We start from the raw sequence: 24,789 nt of genomic DNA, 5'->3' as shown, positions 1-24,789 counted from the left end.
AGATGTGCCATAAAAAAGCAAAATAATGTTACCTTTGGTCAGAATAATAAAGCGCTTAAAGGGCTAATGCATGATCAAACAGAACTTTATAGCAGTTGCATGCTTGATGCTTTCATTTTTGTCCTTTAATACTTTTGTTTATGAACATGTGGACCAATTTTGTGAACTTTTCCTCCCTTCAATAATTCCTTAAGTAATAACACTGTGGACATTCTAGGAGTTCATCGTAGCTGTCTATTGGTCTATGTTTAGTGCAACATGGGCATTGGGTCACTTCAGTCTTGTATGGATGTCATCAAGCACTGTTTTTGGTTTTGATGCCCTTCATAGATTAGTCCAAAGCCTTGTTTTTAAAGCATGCTAGGAAACAATGCATTGAACAGTAATTTCAAGCTAATGCATTCATTTTTCAGCTTGCATCCAAGGCCTTGAAACCCCACTGCTATATGGTGACAGCTTTTACTACTTTACATGCTCTGTGTGCAATAATGGGCCAGAAGTTGTCAAGCGGATGCCCCTGACTTGGTTTGTCCACTTATTGGCTTTTGTTATTGAACAGGAGATCATGTTGACCATGCAATGAGGAACTTTGCCTATGGGTGGTACTGTGGTATTAAAAGTAATCGTTGGGCAGAGGAATTATGCTTTTAGGTCTAAAATTTTGGTAGAGGGCAAGAAAGTTTTATTTATAGTTCTTTCGATAGTTAACGTACACTGTGCACTGTGCAATAAATTATACATTGCTTTAAACAGGGTATTTTCTTTCACAGTAACTCTAAATGGCAGTACTTTGGGTGCCAAATTCAAACCAGAAGGGGTTGCTTGCATGTGTAGCGTTTAAAATGTCTGGTATGCTTCTGAAATATTAGCATTTACATAATTGTACACTATGCCGCAGGAGCATTGAAAGAATGGCAGTGTGCTGCATGCATTGAAGCAAGGTCATTTTGCATGTCTGTTTAAGGGCATGTACAGCCCACTCCTGTGCAAGGCAGTGACTGTTCTCGAGTGTGTTTTGTTTGATCTTGGAAACTTGATCTTGGAAACCTGGAATTATTTTTTTCAGGATGGACATTACTCATTTGACATTGTACAACTTGGTCATGGAACGTCGAAAGAAGTATTACGACTTAGATGATGTAATCCTTCCATACCTCAACTCTATATGGCTGGCCTTGCAGTTGCCATCTGAAGTATGTACCTTTTTGATGTGTTTGTGTAGTTTGCATCGCGAGTAGTAGTGCTGTGTTTTCTATAACCCAAGTTTGTATGCCTTCTTTTATCTAGATTTTTCGGTGTTCTGTCCGGGAAAGGCGAACAAACATTTATGGGTGCCTGTGCAGTGATAGGGCCAGGTAATGTTGTTCCTACATCTTGATAGTTTATGGGAATATTTTTAAGTGATGGGAAGCCAGAATTATTATAAATGGTGAATATGGTGCATGCATGTGAGAAGAAATAAAGAAAACTTCATCAGTGCCAAGCAACACATTGCTTGACACTCATGGCTTGTACTGGTGGCATCATTGTTGGTATGAAAGAATGAAAACTTTTATTGAACAGAATGCTGTGATAGCTGGTGATAGCGAAAATCAGGTGATTGCATTATATGCAGTGCCCACTGTATATCTTCGGTGCAGCTTATAAAGCCTTGTGACCCTCTCTCCTTTGGCTGCACCCTTTGTTTGTTCCATCTTATTTGCTTTCCTCGCCCTATTTTTTTTTTCTTTTGGACATAGGTGCTTGACAATAACGGAAGCATTTTTTTTTTTCAACTTGGGCTCTTTCTATTTCTAAAGGTTTAAATCCGGCAAGGAAGTTAAGAAGAGAACGTCATTATGGGGACTTCGAAACAGAACTGCTCCTCCCATTCCTGGGGAAGAAGCACCAAGGGAACATCGAAGTGTTGCGCCTGCCTTGCCTCCACGAGCACCACTTTCCAAGGCTGCTCCAGGGTGAGCAAGAAGCTATCTTTTGCTCTCTCTGTTGTGTGTGAACAGTGGTTTATGGAAACTGCCATTATGCGCTAGCTAATTAATTATTGTAAAGGGGTACATTCTAGCTAGAAGCATAATTTTTATCCACGCAGAAAATTCTGTATTCCTTTTTACCCATTCAGTCTGTATGAAGTAAGATACATGATGAAGGTTTGTAGCAAAGCCATTACCATCTTTTCATTTTAAAATCTTGAAGTGTTATTATTTAGTCCTTTTAAGTACCGGCAAAAATAAAAAAAATCTATTCAGAAAATGATTTTTTTTATTGCATTCTGGATAGCAAATCTGGATAGTGCATGCACACACACACACAGAGACAGACAGGCAGGCAGAGAGATAGATAGATAGATACATACATACACACACACACACACACGCACGCACGCGCGCGCGCACACACACACACACACACACACACACACACACACACACACACACACACACACACACAGCCCTGATTAAGCAACGAAATCTAGCTAACGCATTTACGGTGGCTAGATGGGTATGTGTGCCGACCAGCGTAGTTCACAGCTTGTCCATGTCATGACAACAGGAGTGGCGCTGCAGTCAGAGGCCTGTCGCAAAGTGCGCATTGTCCGAGTATGTTACTGTGTGCGTGGGCCACAGTTGGCTACCAACTGTGGCCCACTTGCTGGCTGGGCGACTCAGCCAGCAAGTTGCAAATCATTGAGCGAGGCTGGTGCAGCGCTCGTTATGGCAGCAAACAGCGTGCCCGTGATAATAACGACAGGGTTTTCGAACTGCCAGACTTGGACCCATTCTTTTGCAGTGCTAACTAACCTCAAGGGAAAGCTCATGTTTACAGTCAAGAAGGTGGTGGCAGGTGGTTTCGAAATCACTGGAACATGTGTTCCTCAAGCTACAATCAAAGCAGTGACAAGGCAGAAATTTATTATTGAACTTACCTGCAGCAATATGCACATCGGGTTCCTGTTTTAGATTTAACAACTGAGGAAATCAAGTGATTCCTGCAGAAAAGTGTAAGCACACCACGGCTGTTGCTCTGCATGTTCATAAGATAATGTAGAGCTTGTGCACAAGTTAGCGACATGCCTGAAGTGTTCTTTCATCACGAACATTATATTAGGCTTTGTAAAACTTGTGAACCAAACCAGAATTTCACACAGCAGCTGGAATGGCTTAGTGGCAAGCCACACTAGTAACTAGTGTTCATTGCGGTGTCAGGTGCTTTAGATTTGGGGGATACTGAATGCCCATTACACAATGTGCTTCTTGCAGAAACAACTAACCTTTCAAACTACGTATCTCACATTACCCGATCTTGTCAACGATAGGAAAGTGTTGCTTTTTGAATGGGAAGAAGACGAAACACAGTTCCAAATTTTATTGCCCAAGAAGCAGGATCAACAATGATGCGGAGATTCTCATTCACAGCGAAGCAGTTTGTATGATTGGGTTGATTTTCTGTACGGGATGACGTCATAGAGAAAGAAGTTCAACAAGAGCAGACACTCCCATAGAGCCCAGTGGCCGAATTGACTGTAGCGCACGAATCAGGTGGGATTAACACCTTCCGGTTTTGGTTTTGAGCGCACTCGTTTTGAAAGCCAGCTGGCACACGCCATGCCGGTTCCGCTGATTGGCGTGGCATTTTTTTTTTCTCCGCTTATACTGCTGAACCACGCACAGCTTCGGTGCGGAATCGCTTTATTATGTAGTAAAAATTACTACGAACAATCTTTACAAGCGTCCACCAAATCTGTGCCACGTGCAATTTCATAAAGTAAATGCAAGGCGTCTTCTGAAATGATGACATGTTTATTTTGCTCTATATGAATGCTCGTTCTGGGCTTTTTGTGCTTTGATCCAAAGTTGTGACACCAGGTAAGCAGCACTCGTTGCCGTATGAAGCTCAACCGGACACCATCAGCTGAAAAAAAATAAATTACAAGCATGTATTATTTTGGCATATTGACCTAACAGGAATACTGTGTGTAGAGGTGAAATGCATTTAAGTGGTGAATGGGCAGCATTACAGATAAATTCACTCTTCCATACATTTCGTGGTAAATAGACGCCTCCCAAACAATGCCATAAAATAGGAAGAAAACATCTGATTTTCAAGCATCCCTTCCTCCTCGGGCATTATTTCCTGCACTTTAAGAGCACTAATACACAGGTGACTGTGCATTTCCAAAACAACTTGGCTTCAGCCATGCTACGGTACGCCAAGTACACAGAGGTAGCTACAACACAGGCTATCATCCAGACCATGTTACACGCTCACAGAATGCCTTCTAGTAGCACTGAAGGCAAATTTGTAGGTGCAAAGCCTGTTTTCAGTCGCTCAGAAGACAGAATTGTCAAGTTCTTGGTTTTTGAGCTCCTCAGCGTTATCTTTTACTCGTCCTGCTGGCGCAAGCAACACACTCCCGTGTTATCACTCTTGGCAATCGCTCGTCGCGTTTTCGACAAGCGTGAGTACTGAAAGAAGGTACCTATATGTTGGTTGCAGGGCCATAAAAAAGCGTCGCAAACTTGTCCCACTAAAATTCAGCACACGCCAAACTAACTGTCACCACGGCCGGCTTGCTTTTTTGTTAACTGCTTCACAACCCCAGGTGCGGCGAGCATGCCTCAAAAGTATCCCAAAAAGTAACAAAATTAATTACAGTAATTTTGGGGGTCAGAGAATGCGTCACAAACTTGTCCCAGTAAGATTCAGCACATGTGAAAGTGCGGCACACAGCCGAGCTGCTTCTCGTTAACTGCGGCACAATGCCAGGCGTGGCGCGCGTACCTCAGAATGATCTGCAGAGTGATAGATTAACCCGCCTTGGTTGCTCAGTGGCTATGGTGTTGGGCTGCTGAGCACGAGGTCGCGGGATTGAATCCCAGCCGCGACGGCCGCATTTCGATAGGGGCGAAATGCGAAAACACCCGTGTACTTAGATTTAGGTGCACGTTAAAGAACCCCAGGTGGTCGAAATTTCCGGAGTCCTCCACTACGGCGTGCCTCATAATCAGAAAGTGGTTTTGGCACGTTAAACCCCCCCTTTTTTTTTTGCAGAGTGATCAAGGGCACATATTTTGGAATATGAATTATTTTTAATGTGTAAACAATCCTTAAAGAGGTATGTGTACAATGGGGCAGCATCATACAAGACGTCGCCATATTGTCAGCAGCACGCTGTAGGCGTGTGTTTGCTTGTTCCAAAATGCTGCAAAACGGCTAACGCCTTGTTATGGCAGTGCTGGAAATGTAGCGGAGGCATGTCTGCTCGCCTAAATCATGGCTTTGTCTAAGTGCCATTCGGCAGCCGTTACCATTTGAGTTTACTTTCATCAGCTTCATGCACTTTGCACTCTGCCTCTTGAACACAAGCGCAATCGAATGGAAAAAAAAAACCTACTGCAGATAACAGCATGATGCTATCTTTAGTCATCAGAACCAATTTAACGAAAATACCAAGCATGTAGCTGACTTTCTTTAATGAACCAGCTGGCTCCAGAGATCGTGCCGTTGGTTCTCCGATATCTATACTGGCAAAAAGCTTCGTACCTGGAGCATTGTTCTAAACACTTGCACCCCACTGCATAGTAGGTATTGCGGTTTGTACGTGAACTGATCGCACTTAACCTCGAAAATCTCAGTTTTCAGTTGAAATGTAAATGGTTTAGAACAAAACAAAGTGTAGAGTACAGCCGAACTCTATAATGGGGGGGGGAGGCTGCTGCAGCTACTAATCTTGACATACGCTCACGCTGCCACTATAGCGCCCTAGTTAGGGCTGGAGCTAGGTACATCTGCAGGGTGCCTATAGATGTTTATTTATTTATTTATTTAAAAATACCTCATAGGCCTCAAAGTGAGGCATTGAGTAAGGGGGGCAGTACATAGAAAATACATAGAATATATGACACCTGTAAGACCGTATTAGTTTACAAACTACAACTGCAAGTGCAACCGAAATGAAAAAGAATTACCTAGCTCAAGAGTCACTGGGGAAAAAAAAGAAAACAATATAATAGCAAGGAATAAATCACACAAATTGTTTTCAGTGAAGTCGTGTAATTAACAAGACCAGAGTGTTAAACAGTGTTAATGATTAAAGAAAAAGACAGGAAAGTTACTAACGCGGCATTCCAACAGAATGGTAAACATACGACATAACAGTAATAATGCGACAATAAGCTGTAAAAGATAGTGCAAGTACAAAAAAGCATTGTGCGACAACCGTAAAATTCACACTTCTTTAGTCATGTATTCAGTCAAAGCATCACGGAATGAATCGTTGGCCGGCATGCAACGCTGTCCGTGAACGAATTCCATAATCTGATAGCACGAGGAAGAGCAGAGTAATGGAATGCATTTGTAGAGCCGTAAAGGCGGGCATAGCTGAAATGATTATGAAGCCTATGTGACGTGGAGTAGGGTCGTCTCAAGCATGCGGGTGTTCGAGTGGAGTGAAGGAATTTGTAGAAGAGTGATAAAAGGGCAATGTCTCGGTGAGTGCTCAAAGATTGTAATGAAAGCTTAACTTTTATTTCTGTTACACTAGACTGGTAGCTGTAATTGTTTATGATGAAGCGGCTTGCTCTGTTTTGGATCCGTTCTAGCGTTTCAATGAGGTATTTCTGGTGAGGGGACCAAATTGGAGATGCATACTCGAGCTTGGGACGAACGAGAGTTAGGTAAGCTAGCTTGCGAACATTTGAAGGAACATTTCTTAAGTTGCGTCGCAAGTACCCCAACGATTGAGAGGCGTTAGCTGAAATGGACGTGATATGCTTTGTCCAAGAAAGATTCGATGTGAATAGAACTCCTAGATACTTATATTGTGTAGCCGTTGCAACAGTGTAATTATTAATATGGTAAGGATATGGGGAGGTTGTAGACTTCTGGATAAATGACATTACTTTGCATTTTGAGGTATTTAAAGTCATTAGCCATTTATTGCACCAGCTAATAATTTGTTGAAGGTCTTGCTGAAGAATGAGATGATCATCTGAATTTTTAATAAGCTTGGCATCAAAATAAATGAACAACAATTTGAGCGGGTGCATCGGTTGGGAAGACATAGCGAAGACAAGCGGAGACCCATCATAGCCAAGCTGACCGTCTTTAAGGACAAAGATCGCATTCTCTTTTCGGCACACAAACTGAAGGGAACATCATATTCCATTCGCGAAGATTTTTCTTTAGAAACTCGAAATGCTAGACAAAAGCTAATTGAATTTGCGAAAACCCAGAATAAAGCTTTAAACGTTCAGTGGCGAAAGCACCCCGTGATCGTCTGTCTCCTTGCCTGTTCCTCGGGATCTGTGGTGGCGTTTGCTGCCATAAAGAACCAACATTCCATCAGACTAAGCGATGGCTGATTTTACCATTTATTCCTTACTGTCATGATGGAGAGCAAGTAACAGGGGTGAAATATACAGTCGAACCCACTTATAACGATGCCGGTTTTAACAATATATTGTTCATAACAATGAGAAGCTGCTGAACCGTCGACTTTTGTATGTTTTCCATGGTGAAATGACCCGCTTACTACAATGCCTGGACACCGCATTATCGGTTATAACAATGAAGTCTGGCTGCTGGGTGTCTGAGCCGCAAGGTAGTGAAATGCGAAATCCTTGAAAAAAAAGGAAAGAGAAATTCGAGCCACTGCATGATGGGCTGTTGCTCCAACAGCCATCACGCGCTCATTTTACAGCCATCTCCACGCGGCTCTCTCCCGTGGCTTTTCCACCCCTCTGAACACGAATGGGCTGCGCCCATAGCTCTATGCCGCTCTACTCTACGAAATGCAAATGGACCGCGTGAACTACACTGCAAGCAGATTGCGCTAAGCCGTGCTCCCTATGCATGCTCCCGCTGGGTGCTCCCACGAGGATTGCAGAGATTGCAGTTTTCCTCCTCACCCCCACCCCTCGGCAAGAACCACTTCTCTCGCATGTTGTTCTCCCTTACGGGTTGCAGAATCAAGCATCTTTCCTTTGTTTAGATCACTGTCATCATCATCATGCTGCTCGCTGGCTCCTCATTCAGTGCAGTTGTGCGAACAGCTTAATCGCTCGCATTCGTAGTTGTTGGTTGTGTCGAAGTCGTTCCCGACCACGTGGTTTCTCAACTTCGCTTGACTCGCCGGTGAAATGGAAGATGGCTGATCTGCCCGCTGATCATCGGCAATGCATGCCATTGCCGGTGAAAAGAAAGCGCACGGCTATAGATTTGGAAACTAAGTGCTTTTAACCGATGAGAGGATTGTCGCGAACATGCTTCCATCAGATAGCGACGGCGACAACAGCAGCAATGATGCAGTAGGGCAGGTTTGTCTCAACGTTGTCCTCACAGGAGGGCCAGCGTGATTCAGTCCCTCCAGAGCTTCGTTTTCGCGAGGAACCTTCCACTGCACTACGTGGAGCTCTTGGATGCCTTGGAGAAGGCTATCGGCAAGCTTTGCATAAAGCATGCATGGCCGATGGACATAGGCTTTTCTCGTGCAAGCCAGTGAGAAGTATGTGCTGAAATGTTTCCGGCGATCTCTCCTCAGCGTTTCTTCTGGATTTATCAAGCTGACAAGCTGCCGCAGCAGCCTTCTCGCAAATTTTAAAAGGCCCCTTTTGGGACTACCAAAGTGATGCCTTAGCGGTGCTCGCATATCGCTTGCCACCCGTGGCACCTCTTTGCAGTTGTTATAACAGTGCCATTCAATCACGCCGACAGCCGCGGCTTGATAACGTGATCGGATCACCCAGGAAGCAGTTAAACGAGTGAACGCAATCAGCTGCCAGGCGGAGGAAGGTGGCGGGGAGGAGTACTGGCCTCCCTGCCTGTATAGTTTTCTCATATGACCTCTGCCATCCCCCTATTTTGATTTTTTCATGCAACCCGGTTATAACAATTATCGGTTATAATAATGGAATTTTCGCGGCACTTGAATTTTGTTGTAAGTGGGTTCGACTGTATACTCTGTCTCATACATTATAGGCAATGCTACAAAGCTGTAACAATACACTGAAAATGACTACACAAGCACTTTTTATTTGCGATAGCAATTATATGGACACTCCAGGTGCATTTCTGCTGTCGCTGTGAGGTTCCGTATGAAGTCCAAGGGTAATAAAATCATTGCCGCTCGTGGCATGCTGTATGTGCGAGTGAAAGCGTGTGAGGGTGAGCTGGCGAACGCAGCTCTATCTTGCATGTGGGAGCGAGTAAGGCGTGCCGAAAGCGAGCGAACAGTAGTCTACAGAAAACGCAAAGCGCACCACATAACATACTTAGAAACCTCATTACCGGAGCAATAACAGTGTCTACAAGCAAAGCTAATAAAAAGAAAAGCACAGCCTAAGTATTTCAATTCAATGTAATAACCTATTCATACAAATCAGCGAACAGTCTATGTGTTTAAGAGCGCCACCAGTTTAGTCAACAAGTCTTCCACTTCTAGCAGGATAAGTTATTAATGTTTATATATCATTTTCCAGGTTACCTAAAAGAGTAAAACACGATTTTAACATGTTTCTTCTGTGAACATATTCCTAGGGTGGGCATGAATATGTTCAGTCATCGAATCGCCCAGCTTGCTGTGTTAATTCTTCCATGACATGTATTAATATTGCTTGCCTGATCTTCCCTGAAATAATTGAAATCACCCAAAACGAGGACAAAGTGCAAGATTATTTTGTACTTTGCTTTACAATACTAATTTAAAAGATTACAGGTGAGAATGCCATGAAGAAATAAGAGGCTGCAAAGCTGTGCAAGAAAAGAGTATGTAGTATTTTGTTAAGACTTCAAAAATACCTGTTTTTATTTATTTTTGTCATTAGCACACAAGTAAAAGTAGTAAATAATTATAGAGAAAGCATTTAATTTAATGGAATTAGAGGAATAGAATGGACCGCCTTGACCATTCTAAGAGTAGGAATGGTCCAACTGTCTCCATTCCGAGGAGTTAAAAGGGGTGGAAGTACAGGGATCTCCTTTCTCTGGAATGCAGTGTGAATGGATTGGCGGACTCATTTTGCCATTCTGGTTGGAGGCTGAACCTATTTGTTGGCAAGCATAAAAGAGCCGAGTGAGACAATTCTTCGACCAGCGGCTGCAGTGCACCACTTTCGCTTACAAACAAAATGTAGTATGTCGCATATTGGAAGCATAAAGATGCCCAAATAATATGTGATTTGACATGCCCTTGAGTCCACAGGCTGTAGTTGTAATGTATGAAGTAATTATTCTGCGTAAAACATTGCCGATCAAATACAACTACACTGTCAATTGCACACAGTGAGGCTTATGACTCGCTTCTTGTTTAGCTTTGGCAGCGTTGCTGCAGATAGCTTGGCCACTTCCATGTTAAGCATGAAATGCTTTTAGCTTCCATTGTTGGCAGCCTTCAAGTGACTTTGAGCCAAAAGCCAGAGCCGTTATCCAGCCACTCAAACATGAACATCTGGGCTAGTTGTGAGAAGAAAACGAGATCATCCGGGCAACCAGTCAAGACTGCATTACATACGCTAATTACTTCCCAACAAGCTGCAAAAAAATATTTCCTCTTAGTTCTTCCAATTGTTTGTTCACAATATTACTCAAGCTGTAACTTTTAGTACACTGTAATTTAATTTGTCATTTCCAATAGCAACGTTCAAAAAGGCGATACAGGGCACTATACACTTGATTGACATCTTTTGGCGCTGAGACAGAGTTGCCTGTGCCCTTTTTAATGCCACTGGTTTGTAAGTTCCACAGCGCATCCGGTGCGCCGGCAGCGCCTGTGGCATTCGGCGCACCGCGGATAGCTGCTTGACCGAGACGAGACTTGCAATGAGGTTCTGTCTGTGACAGGAAACTATTGCGTCCATACGGACCAGTGCACAGTATGGCGTGGTGTGGTGTAATGTGGGGAGGTGTGCCATTGTGAACATGCACTACGCCCATTTTAAGATTGTGGCTAGTATCGTCTCCAACGAGTCTGCTTTGCCAGTAGCCATTCCATGCTTACATCTCCTCTCCATTAGGAGAGAGCCAGCCTTTTTTTGTTTTTTTTACACAATTGCGGTAAAGCACGATTCACACGATGGAGAGAAACAAGGATTTCCGCAACAGAGAGTATATCATGTGATGCATGCACCGTCAGGAGGTGCTGCCCTCAGCTAGTCTTGTCTTCTCCACTTGCATGCTGGATTAAAAATGCTGGCCGATATTTCTGTCCATCCATTTGGCGTTCGTCTGTTCTCTGTGTAGTCCACTGAGCTTCAAGTCTGTTAACGTGGGCTGGATTGGTCTGGCTCGCTAGGCTAGCTATCTAGTGTGGAATCATGTTTGCGATGCAAAAGAGAATTCTTACTTTGTTGGTTTGTTGGTGTCAAAGTCTGTTAATTGGAACGAGGCGCAGAGAACAATGCTCTCACATTCTGTGCTTTGGCATTGCACAAAAGTGTGGGAGTTGAGTGAAAGCATGCGAATTCAGAGAATGTACTCCGGCCGTGTGAAAATCTTGCCCTGTGGCACCTGCATCAAGTGATCACTGCTTAACCCATAGAGCTGGTCAGGTTTTGCCATCATGTGTGAATCCAGCTTAACCTGCAGGAGCCAGTTAGGCTGGATTCACATGCGTTGGCAAAACCTAAGGTAACCTAAGCTAAGGTTACCGGAGCCCAATTTATTTATTTATTTATTTATAGATACTGCAATCTTTTACAAGATCTTACCAGGGTGGAAACATACAAGTACATTCATACAAACACACAGTTCAAGCAATCATGCTGATGCTTGAATTCAACATGGCAAAAGGACAAAATGCATGAAGAAAGGAGCAAATAAACTATGTGCGGTCGAGTCATGAATGCAGGTGCGCCTGAAAACGGGATAAAGAATTTTGTGTAACGACTTCATCAAGAAGTTTATGCCAATCAACTATTGTTCTTGTAAAATATGAGTATTTGAAGCAGTTGTTGTGCAGTGTTAAAGGGTTACTGCTAGGGAGTGTTTATGACGAGTAGCATAACCAGTTACAGGTGTTAAGATGTGTGAGGTATCAATATGGTAGTGGCCATTCATTAGCTGAAAAAATAATTTTAATCAGGAAACTCGTATTGTTCTTTAATTGAAGAGAAGCCACTACATTTAAGGAGATCTGTTATAGAAGTTCAACCGTAAGAATTGTAGATGAATTGGACAGCTTTCTTTTGAATTCTTTCTAATTTTTCAAAATTTGTTTTTGTGTAGAGGTCCCAAATGATTATTGCATGTTCTAAAGTAGGACGAACTATTGTATTATATGCCAGGAGGCGGACAGCTGGTGTGGAGTAGTTTAGCGACTGTCTGAGGGTGAACAATTTGCGAAGACAATTAGCTATTACAGTGTCAGTATGTTTTGACCAGGAAAGATTGTGGGATATGTGATACCGAGATATTTATAGTGAGATACTTCGGAGATATAAGTGTTGTGGGCAAAATAGTGGAAGAGAAGGGGCTTTTTCCTTAGTGTTATCCTCATAAAGACGTTTCTTTTTTCATAGTTATAGCCATTTGCCATTGATGGCCCCATGCAACTGTTTTGTCAAAGTCACTATTTAGCCTGATTTGATCTTGGGGTGAGTCAATTTCATCATATAGTATACATTAGTAGTACTACAGTAGTATTAATGTAGTATACAATAAACTCCATGCATGTGCATTTGTGGCGGCCGGTAATGGTAAGACTAACATTACGCTGGATCTCTGTAGTGGGTGAAAGCGATATTTCTGCTGTGCCACCGCCCACAGATACACAGTCTACAATTTGTCTTTAGCACAAAATACCGACTTACTCACATAATGATCGTACTTTTCTGTAAAAAAAAAATTGACGGAAATTCAGGGGTGCGATCACTACGCGGGTCAAATTTCCCGCAAAAAGAATAAATTTTTTTTCATCCCGCATTTGCTGCGGAATGACAACAGGTCAACAAATAGGCGGCTGCCGCTGTATGTAGTGTGGGACACCAAAACAAAAATGGCGGCTGGCGGAGCAAGCCGAACGCACCGAACGCATTTTTTTTCTTCTCATGAGTACAGTACATGCATTAAAGCAGTTTCCTCCGTATCAATAATGAATAATATAGTTAGTATCAACAAGTTTGCAGCAATAACATAGCCATGTCGTAAACAGATGGGTGCACTTAGCTGCCAGTGACATAGAAACACATGGCGCGAGCAGGCTGCGGAAACTGCAGCATTTGTCTTCACTACTGTCGTAATGCGGCATGTTTCTGCTAAGGGTGGCCAATAGCTTAGCTGTGTTACAAGCGTCGGCATATGAATAGGGTACACTTCTACCGTATCAGTGTAAACGTGGCTGCTATCATTGCCGCTCGCGATTGGTTGCGTGCCCACAAGTGCAGACGAGAAGAATTGAAAGGCGCCTTTTTTTGTTGTTGTTGACCACAACCATTATAAAGTCTACACATGATAAAGGCAAGTTTGGTTGTAGCTTTTTTTGTCATGGAAGTGCGGTAAGTGATGAAAGGAATGAAATGGGGCATCTGCTTAAGAATGTTTGGTGCGTGCAGGACACTTGGTTTGCCTTGAAGAGTCGTTCACGTAGCATTCGACAGATGGTAAGCGCGATCATTATTAGCTAGACTTTGCACGTGACATATCGCTGCGGCAAGTTCGGGGTGCGGTCATTACACGGTAAATAAAAGAAAGCAAATTTTGACGACAAAATTCAGGGGTGCGATCGTTATGCGAGTGCGGTCATTTGCGAGTAAATACGGTAATAGCCGATAGAATAAAATGATATTTTAACATTGTTATGTGGATGAGGGGTGAAACATTGGAGACTATTTACAATGTATACTATTTACAAAAACAACAGCAGCGCTGGCCAATTCAATCGACAGTTCGAGACCCCGGAGCAGTTCGTCTTCTTTATCGGGGTGCCTGCGCGCATCGTCCAAAAGCAATGTGCAATGTGCATGTAGCAATATTTATTATCTTTTGTGATAGCTTTAACCACTGTTATACCTTCATGATGGAAAAGTGCTGCAAAAACGGAGACTTGGGAAGAATACAGGGACAAAGGACTTCCTAAGTTTCCTTCTTCCTAAGTCGCCGTTTTCGCAGCGCTTTTCCATCATGAACGTTTGCTAACGTGCCCAACTGACAGCTACTCCAAATGTTATACCTCTAGCATGATAGGGAGCTGCGATAATAAGCAAGCTCAACTTGGTGCCTACAACTGCTTCTGCATTGAGATGGCTGATCCGTATTATGCACTTCGCATCATAGATGCCGCAACTAGTAGCCTGCTCTGTTGTGTGAGATGACACAGAGAAAGTAAGTGTTCCCCTAAACCTTGCATTTTACGATTAGTTAGTCCTTGTTTTTGAAGCAATGTCACAGATTCATATTAAAACTGGATAAGCCACGCTATGCTTCGTGGCATCGAGCCGACATTAGTAGGCGGTGGAGAGTCGCTTACGTGGTGACTTCAAAAATAGTGCTAGCCAAGGATGTCCAATGGGTCACTGTTCTGCAAAGCTTCCAGCTGGTGTGTTCACTCTTTAGAGAATACATTTCCGTGGGTGGCTGGAAAATGTTGCATGCAGTGCACTGCCACACACACATAGGCGCAGCACAGTATATGTTATCAATATGTGGTGGCGCTGTTTACAGTAGCGATCGCCAATTGGAATTACTTGCTTTTTCCTGGCCCATTGAAACAAACGGGATCAAGAACTTTCCAATTTAATTTCTCATTACATAGTGCAGTTATGAAGTGCGCATTTCATTACAAAATGTCTCTTACACCTTGGAAGAGCTCGCAAAACCGAGCAACAGCCATTTCAAGCTAGGTATATATCTTTAAAGGGCCCCTGAAGCGCTTCGGACAGATTTTGTAGACGCGTAGGGTACAGCTAAAGTTAATCATTCGCACCACAATTTGTGTGAAATGTCTGATATTAAGAGAGCTACGGACGTCTATAAGTTACCCTCCTCCATAGTCATGCATTTTCTCCTAAACTCGTTCGCCGAGGGATCGGGGCTAAGCTCCGCTTTCACTGCTCTGTGTCATGATGGCACTTCGTGTCGTCGACTTCTGGTTCTCTAGGAGTGAGCGCACGAAGCCTCTCCAAACTCTCCGCCAGCTGCTTGGCAGTCGACCCCAAGTGAGATCTATCAAAGCAGCGTGCATTGCGAGCATTCTGTCACGGCGCCGAACATGTCTGGTATTCCGGTAACCACAGGCGAGCTGGGTGTTTCGATGGCATAAACTCAAGCTGATGAAGGAACTTTAGCGTAGACATACGTGAGCAGCCAGATCGGTCTGCACGGTCCAGCCACTTGTTGGCACAGAGCTTAACCAGCCAGACAAAGCGCTAATATTGTTCTAACCAAGTGTAAAACATTTTAAACATTTACAAAAACAACGTGTTAACGATTACACTCATGCGAAAAATTTACGCCAGCAAAAGAAGAACATTTCGTTACTGCTACTGTGTGTGATTGAGCTCTGTGCCGCGAGGTGACGGCGCGATATGAGGCCCCATCTGCAGCCTGTGTGACGTCATCACGTGACGTCATGTCACGTGACCCCACTTCAGGGTCAATGGTGGCCACCGCCGGGCGTCGCGCGAAGGCCCGAAACCTATGTTAATATGCTTCGCATAAAAAGAGCATACCCGAGGGCGCATTCGATAACGAAAATTTATTAGTAGCTGACATGGTCACTGGACTACTCATATTCACTAGTGCTGCCCACAGGTCCCACAGCTAAGGTCCCACAGCGCGTCGTCGTCCAGCGAAATTCCACATTTGGCAAACGACCGCACCACGACATCTTGTGGAACAGCAGCCCATGCTGAATGCACCCAACCACACGCAGCCGTCAGGGAGGCTCTTTTGACAGGTCTGGTTGGTGTAAGTTCACGGTCTTCAGCCGCCAGCAACTCGTACTCACGGCGGAGCAGGTCATTAAAAGGCGAAGATCCGGGCTTGTTTCATGACCATGTCACACTTCACTGGCAGGTACCGATCACGCATTGCATCCAGACTTCGGCACGTGGGAAATTCCTCAGTTGCCGTCACAGGTGAAAATTTTATCGCGCTGCAGTCGCCACTCTTGCACCACCCGTTCAGAAAGATCGAACTTGCGGCCTGCTGCGCAGTGATTTGTTTCTTCGGCGTAAAGAATGGCAGCCCTCCTGAATGCTGCTGTGAACTAGTGCTGAATGATTAGTGGGCCTGGAGCACTCATGACGATTGAGGAAGCATGGAAGTACTAGCACGTAGCCAGCAGTCAAGTCGAACGCGTCAAACCAATGCCTTTGGTCAAACTATAGAAAAACCCGTGAGTGGCATCTGCTCTTCAGTGAACTACCGATACTCCCCACAAGCGCCGCCGTTCTGAGGGTGCTGCCACGAATGGAAGAGCGGTGCTTCCATCGACTATTGACACTCCCCCGTGGGTGTTGTGTGCACTGTAAAACTCTTAAAAATGTTGAAAAACCCTTTTGAAAACCCAGCAAACACGCGGGAGAGCAAAAAGCTACGAGTAGGGCCATAGAGCAAGCATAAAATTGTAACTACGTTGTAGCTCCTGTTGGTCTCGGTTTTTTGGCGGTGCCATATTTTGGTTTCGATTGTAAGTCGACCCCCCCCCCCACTTCACATTTTCAAATTTAAAAATGGGTCGACTTACAATCGTGTAAATACGGTAATCTTCCGATGTAAAGTGGCGGCCACAAACATGCAAATACTGGTGCTGATCGGATAGCGGCAGTCCGATGCGCTGCAGCCAGTCCACTTGTCTGTTGCCTTACAGAGGGACACGATGTCACAGCTTGACATATTGCCAGTCGCTACGTTTGCAGTCCACAAAGCAACAAAGTCGAATCATAGTGCTCGTGAAAAGACAGACTGACTCTGATCGCGGAGCTCTCGTCAAAATGAAGCACGTTGTAACACAAGCAACTATTATGAACACTTGTTCGCCATTAAAGTGGAAAAAATTATCGATGACGCACCCTGGGCAGCCAATCGGATAGCTCGCCCTACTGACGTCAATTGGGTGATTTACGTCATATGGGTAGGGGCGGCTGAAAATTCTGCCGAGCAGTGTGCTGCGATCGGCAGCGAAGTACATTTTTAAAAGCTTATAATAAATTGCACACTTTACACGGAGCACTTAGATGCGTCAATTAATGATCAGAAGGACCTACTCTAACAACTCAGCACGTTTGTACAAAATCGTCAAAATCGTTTCAGGGTCCCTTTAAAATACCTTCCTTGCGACAAAAACAACACCCCTAGTGCAACCACCCCTTTAAGGTGCAAGGTGACAAGCACTTCAAAGGCATTTCGTTTAATTAATATCACCATTAACATAGCTGATTTGGGAAAATATCAATAGGCAGTGGCATAGAATCGTAATGATCTGCTGGGAGCAGTGGAGCTTAGCATGCTCTTAGCAGCATCAAGTTGCACAAAACCTGGACAACCACCTCAAATTTCCGGTATTTTATTATTTGCAGAGCATGGCACTACATGCAGACATTGGGTATTGTGAAAGCAATTTTATTGAATCTTGTTTTTATTTTTTTAAAGAAAGCATCATATTATTGAAAGCGATGTCAAGCTCCTACTTTGCTGATACATACATAGGTATTTTTGCAGAGGATGAACACGCAAATCCACACCAAGGCATTGACAAAGTAAAGTAAAGTCCGAAACTCGAATACGCGTGTGCAGTTTGGGATCCGGCACACCGCACTCTCATTCAATCCATAGAATCCCTTCAAAATCAATCAGCTCATTTTATTATGTCGAACTATTCACGTACCGCTAGTGTCTCGCAGATGAAATCGTCACCCTTCCTGACCTTCAAACTCGGCGCAACATCTCGCACCTTTGTTTATTCCACAAAGTGTTCCATCACCATTTATTGAATCAGCAACTCATTTCGCAGCCAGTGTACTTATCCTCCCGTATCAGCCATAGCAGTAATGTAGCTGTTCCTCTTTGTCGCACTGACATGTTCCTGCATTCTTTTATGCTGAAAACCTGTTCTGAATGGAACCGCGTTCCCTTTTCTATCGCCACCTTAGCCGATGCGTCATCATTCAAGACCGCCGTGACAGATCATCTTTTAAAATGACTGGAATTTTGCTGTTTTTTTTTTCCTTTCATTTTGCTGCTCTTACTGTCTGTTTATCTTGTCCTTGTGTTATACGCTTGAATGCTTTTTGTTTGTAAACCATGTACCCACCCCCTCTGTAATGCCCATTGGGCCCTGAGGGTATGATAATAAATAAATAAATAAATAAATAAATAATGAACACCAGCCAAGACACAGCAACGGGAATGTTGGCTAAGTCATGGAGAAAACTAGCAAGGGAAGTTCAATGCACTTGACACTGAGCATGTTTGACTCACCAATGAGAAAAATACACAATGTGAAAGAAAAGTAGGGGCGTGTGAATAGTGAAATTTTTTAATCGAGTAAAAATATTTGAAAAAGAGTGGCTTTGAATATAGAATATTTGAAGTTTCTAAACAAAGGAAAATAAAACAATTGCGTGGACTTCTTTTGCAACAAAAGGCTCATTTACATTTTTTGATACCACCAAGTCATTTCAACTGAGAAACTTGTAAATCAGAAATAAAGGAAAAGTGATCGTATCTGGTGCGCCATGACAATGGCAGTAATAAAACAAAGGAATGGCACATTGCAAAGTGCAGTGCCTGTTCAAAGAGATAAGGGTAATGCTACAGCAACATGCATTGTTTAGAAGGAATTGAAATTTGGGGAGATTGACCAAACAATTTCTTCGCCACTATCAAGACAGCAAATTCAGAGGCAGCTTTAAAGCGAGGCATGTTTATTTAATGACTGGAAACTGATGTGCAGAAGTCATCTCCAGGGGTTTGCTAAAGAATCAGTTTGTTTGCGCAACAACCGTGGTTCTCCTGCAGCAGCATCATTTGAAAGCATGTCTACTTGTGTAGATTTCTCTGCCTGTAGCCTGCTGCAACTGTTGTTGCCCTAATAGTGTTCAAACTGAACGAATATTCAGCAGCTTCAAATATAAAAATCTCAAATTGAACATGAATCGCATAGCAACAACTATTGAATTCGTATTCGAATATTTGCATGCCCATAAATAAAGAAACAACGCAGAGCGGGAAAGGAAGAAACGACAGTATGTACAGGGTGCTGAATATTTGGCTGCGCATGTTCAAAAGAAAAAAAGAAGAAGGTTTTGCGCTCACTACTACACTGTTCTTGCTCAAATTTTGCAGAACGGTCGTACTTTGGCGTCGACTTCGTTGAGTATTTCGTTTAGTAGTTATTCCGCTGTGTGGAAAGCCTGTTTTTAAGTTCTGAGATAAAAGACATGCGCATTACCCCTTAAGATTAATACACAAAATTTCTCGTATAACTTGCTGTAATCTTGACTTGTAAACTTGTCGTTATGTACAGAGGAAAAGTGTTGAAAATCTACGGGCCTAGATTTTAACGCACTGCTGCTACTCAATAGAGCGGTCAGTGCTTATCTTGCTCGCTAGATTTAGTGGGCTACGTCAGTGAGCAAAACCGGAAGCCGTCCAGGGCCTATGTTTGTAAACACTGAAAGGGTCTATAAACACGCTGTATCTTCCTTACTGCTGTCGTTCCCTTGTTGCGACACACGCAAAAAGCATCTCCCATTGCCCCCAACAACGAACATTTTTCTCATCGATGCTGAAGTCCTGCCCGGCTTGAACGTTTGACGATGCCTCAGCGGCTAGCACAACTTTTTATTTGAAAGTGGCATTATAGTGGCATCGCCTGTTTTGTGCCATTAAGATAATGTGACGCCGCACGGCGGTACGGCACAGGTCAAAATGACGGCATCGTACGTGTACTTCAGTTGGATATTGGTGCTGCTAGTAGCGACTGTGATACTGATTTTTCTAGATGGTGCTAGCTGTGTACCACATTCATCATTTTCTGTTAAAAACTCGCACATTTTAAAAAAATCCTTGAATGTAAGCCAACCCTAGAGTTTGGTATACGAGTGTTAAAGAAAAGCTATCATCCTAGATTCTAATAAATACGGTATAAAGATGCTGGGTTGCTGCCGGACGAGGATGGTGGTTTCACAGAAGCTCAGTGCACTCTGGGGTCATTTCACGTCTTCGTCGGTTAGTCGAGCAATTAAGCATTAGCAAAAGCTGGTCACAAGTGACAACTGCTTGCCTTGTTTTCCCCCTCTTGCTGTCATAGCTTCGTCGCATTTGCGCGATCATTCGTTCACGTTGTCAGTAGGAAAACTCTTTTTCTCCATGCAGACGTTTCTGGGAGTTTGTTTGATTTCTTCGTACTGCTCCAAGCAGGGGCGTAGCCAGAGGGGGGGCTTATGGGGCTTCAGCCCCCCCCCGAAATTTTTTCGTGCTGTCATGTGCCGCCGACCAAAACAACTCCCGGTGCCGGAAATCATGCTCAATTTTGTCTAGAATCTCCTTAATTCACGCTCGAAAAGACATTTAAGCGCGAACATTGCGAAATCAGGCTGTATTTCGCGGCAACGCCCATGCATCGGGAGTCACATATCGTAACGCAAGGAGCCCCACCGATCACACAATTTCAAGGGCGTTTTGATGGAGAGCGTGCTCGTCTCGGCATCTCGCGGAGGCCGCGGACTCTACGGAGCGCTTGGATTTAAATTCTGAAACTTTGTGGGTATAAAGTTCTCAAAACATTTTGATGCGAAATGTGCATTGACATTTCTGAAGTCGTGCTTTAGATTTTCAATTACGCAACTTGGTGGGTTTAATGCTGTTGTAAACATTTGACGCCAAAGGTGCATCGACTTTTCTAAAGTCGTACATCGGGCCATACAACGAGACAAGCCAAATCAACATACTATCAGACAAGTTGACAAAGCACGCAGCGAGGTCCGATGAGACAAAGCGTTTTGGTGGTTCATTTGTGCCGTCAGGTCACAGAAAAGAATACGAACATTTTTTTTCCACCTGCGCCAAAGCATCCATGTCAAGACACTAAATCCACCATTGTAACTAAGTTCTTATTTATTTTTCTACCTAGACTTTTATTCGCGAGGATACATTGAGCCCCTTCGTCCTCTTTTTTTCTTTTGTTCTCGTAACCGGCGGGCTGCCGATCCAGCCAGAGCGCATGCGTTTTTCTCGTGCTGCATCGACAACCGCGCTACGCACTTTGATGCGCATTCCTTTTTCTCTGGCCGACGATGAGTCTTGTGTGCGCAAGGGAGAAAAGCGGGGAGGGAGCGCTCCGCCTTCCGTCGAATGCGATACATTTTGGGAGTGGAGGGAGGGGGGAGGTGTGATCTGTGAATCTGTGGTTGCGCAACCTGTTTATTTGCCTTGTTTGACGAATTATATATAGTGACTTTTTCTTAGGTGCGTAGATTTATTGGAGACTTATACGTATATTTAAATATCTTGTTGCGAGGTTTTGTGTATATGCGCAGTGAACTTTGTTTCCAGCGACAATTTTTTGCCCTGTATCAAGCTGTATCTTCGACCCGCGCAATAATGGTTCGGTTCATTATTTTCGAGGCATGCGCGTAGTACATACGCATCTCATTTACAAGTGACATGCAGAGGTGAGGTTAAATATTCTTTAATGCTCTCATACACTGGGTTGAACATGGTTGCGTGGCATAATGGACACTCCAAAAGTTGAACAGCTTGGTGTCGTGAGGTTTTTGACAAATGAAGATGTTTCCCAAAAAGAAATTATTCGCCGTATGGCTGCCGTATACGTTGAACATTGCGTTTCATTGGCCACTGCGAAGCGTTGTAGCCAACTGTTCAAAGAAGGACATGACAGTTAACAAAGAAGATCCATGGCCGGACCAAAGCCACCGTGCAATCACCCCCAACACAATTGAAAACGCCGTGGTTGCTCAGTGGCTATTGTGTTGGGCTGCTGAGCACGAGTTCGCGGGATCGAATCCCGGTCACGGCAGCTGCATTTCGATGGAGGCCAAATGCGAAAGCACCGGTGTACTTAGATTTAGGTGCACGTCAAAGAACCCCAGATGAGGGTGACGACTTTTTGTCTGCGATTGTGACCGGGGAGGACTCGTGGTGCCGCTACTACTAGCCTGAAACACTACGGCAAAGCTTACAGTGGAAACACTTGAATTCGCCATTCCCAAGGAAAACAAAGGACGTCATTTCTGCCGGAAAAGTGTTGACTTCTTTTTAGATCGTTAGGGGCCATTATTGATCGAATTTTCTAAACCTGGAGAAACTCTGAATCGTTTCAGATATTCTGAAAGGTCGTATCGGCTGCGTGTCGCCATCAAGAACAAACGACGTGGAAAATTGAGCATTGGGAACATCTTGCTTCACGACATTGCCCGTTCCCACGTCGCTGATGTGGTTAATACAAAACTGGCAAAGTTCAAGTGGGAAACGCTGCAACATCCCTCATGCAGCCCAGACCTGTTGCCTTGCATCTTCCACATTTGGTAAAATTTGAAAAAACTGCTCAAGGGAACCACACTCGTGTCGGAAGATGACGTGTAGTCATTTACAGATTTTTGAGGCAGCAACTCAAGGAGTTTTATGAGACGGGAATCACGCGACTAGTTAGTAGGACAAGTGTCTAAATACTCATGGTGACTACATCAACTTATACAGGCTAGCCCAGCGCATACGAAAGCTCTTTTGGGATTGGATGTGGAAAAAGCTTTTGATCGTATAAAGCATAAGGCAATACTTGACGTTCTCTCGGAGATGGGTTTGGGTAAGAGACTTTTTAACATGATTAAGGACTTTCCTAGAAATAGAACTGCACAACTCATGCTGGGTGAGCTTAAATCAGAAGCTAAGAATTTGGAAAATAGGGGCACTCCACAAGGGGCTGTGCTCTCACCCATGCTATTCAATTTAGCAATGTCCAAGGTTGCAAGAAATCTGGAGAAAATTGAGGGTATACGTTATGTGATATATGCCGACGACATAACCATATGGAGTGCCAAGGGCAATATAGGACAGACAGAGAGCAGATTACAGGAAAGTTTATACGTTGTAGAGAATGCACTGAAAGCCATGGGGTTGAAATGCTCGGCAGCCAAATCAGAACTCTTAGTCATTAAACATTGCAGAAAAGGTCGTAAACCAAGAGGTTACATTCCGGAAGATGAGCCAAGAGTGTGCTTATATACTCATGAAGGATCCGCAATCAGGCTAGTTGAAAAAATCAAGGTTCTTGGGTATCACATAGATGGAAACAATACTAACTACAGAACAATACAACATATCTCGAATAAAACAGATGAGATCATTAGGTTACTAAGGAGAATTACCAATAGACACAGAGGCCTGGGAGAAGACAGCGCTTTGAGGATAATACATGCCTTTGCTCTCTGTCACTTCACTTATGTGGCTGGATTATTCAAATGGAAGCAGGCAGAACTTAACAAACTTAATATGATGCTCAGGAAGCTCGTTAAAGTAGCCCTAGGTATACCCAGTAACGCTGCAACCGACAAACTCATGAGTCTAGGGGTGCACAATACAATGCAAGAAATTGCGGAGGCCCAACAGCTAGCGCAACACGAAAGATTGACAAAGTCACGAGCTGGCAGGAACATATTACAGGCAATAGGTGCAGAACTGAATACATCGAGGAGTCCAATAGAGGCTGAAGTAGAATTAATGACTGAAGTTAGGAGCAAGATCAGAACCAACCCTCTCCCCAGAAACATGCATCCAGAATATAATGTCGAAAGGAGAATGGCAAGAGCTAAAGCACTCTTGAAGGAAATAGAGCAGCAGAACCAACTGGCAGCTATAGTTGATGCCGCCTGGGTGAACGGTAAAGAAGCCTATACGGCCATTGTATCAAATTATCAAGGGAAGGTGCAAGACGCTCTCACAATTTTTACCAAGGACCCCACGGTGGCGGAACAAGCGGCAATTGCTCTAGCCATCAGGAGTAATAAGTGGGCCTTCATTTACAGTGATTCGAAAACCGCTGTAAAGTGTTTTGATAAAGGCTACGTAGCTGGAGTTGCAGCTAAACTTTTTGAAAACATTGTGATTATGACAACTGAAATCCGATGGTTTCCTGCGCATATGGGGAAAGTGGACGAGACTCGGGTAAACCTCAATGAGGTTGCTCATGACTTGGCACGAGGACTTGCTAACCGTGACAGTCACAACTGAGCCGTTCACCATCAAGCGAGGGAATCCAGAGATCATTTGTTAACATACAATGATGTTACCAAACATTACTATTTAGGACGCAGACAATTCCCATTGCCACATTCAAAACTGAACAGGGCTCAGGCAGTCTCACTGCGCTTATTGCAAACGGGTACATATCCCACACCGTACACCATTAATAAAATATATCCAGAGAGGGAGATTAAGATGGAATGCAATGATTGTAATGGCATCATTGGAATCAGACATATGCTGGCGGGGTGTCCCGCGACTCTCCCCAACCTCGTTGAAGAATGGACACAGTGGGAGAAAAGGATTCAAAGCCCATTGTTTCAGGACCAACTAAGAGCAGTCCAGAGGGCCCATGATGTCGCTGAAAGGCTTGGCCTGACAGTGCCAACGTGGGAGCGGCCCGCCTTGGCTTGAGAAGTCGAGCCTCCGGACCTCAGTACAATAAACGTTTTCACACACACACACACTACTTTTAAAGTAATAAAGTACCCCGTTTGTCATATATTCGCATTGGCTCACTTTAATCTGACTCGCCCTCGTATATTTTGCAGAACTCCTGCTTTTTATATGTGCTCTCTGTTGCGACTATAATTT

The 24,789-nt window shown here is 43.9% G+C and overlaps 1 protein-coding gene across 3 annotated transcripts in view; it reads left to right on the top strand.

The window, feature by feature from the left end:
- Window positions 1-24,789, top strand: part of Pcl (polycomb protein Pcl) — an 82,806-nt gene that overhangs the window by 46,603 nt on the left and 11,414 nt on the right. For all 3 annotated transcript variants that reach the window (XM_065446937.1, XM_065446935.1, XM_065446936.1), the window contains 4 exons: window positions 414-525; window positions 1,067-1,193; window positions 1,288-1,355; window positions 1,800-1,955. In XM_065446937.1, the coding sequence (XP_065303009.1) occupies window positions 414-525; window positions 1,067-1,193; window positions 1,288-1,355; window positions 1,800-1,955 (463 nt within the window). The remainder of the gene's footprint in view (window positions 1-413; window positions 526-1,066; window positions 1,194-1,287; window positions 1,356-1,799; window positions 1,956-24,789) is intronic.

This window comes from Dermacentor albipictus, chromosome 1 (assembly GCF_038994185.2).
Source record: "Dermacentor albipictus isolate Rhodes 1998 colony chromosome 1, USDA_Dalb.pri_finalv2, whole genome shotgun sequence".
In the NCBI taxonomy this organism is placed as follows: Eukaryota; Metazoa; Arthropoda; class Arachnida; order Ixodida; family Ixodidae; genus Dermacentor; species Dermacentor albipictus.
Note: the sequence above shows the minus strand (reverse complement) of the source record. Positions and strands in the feature narration are given on the sequence as shown.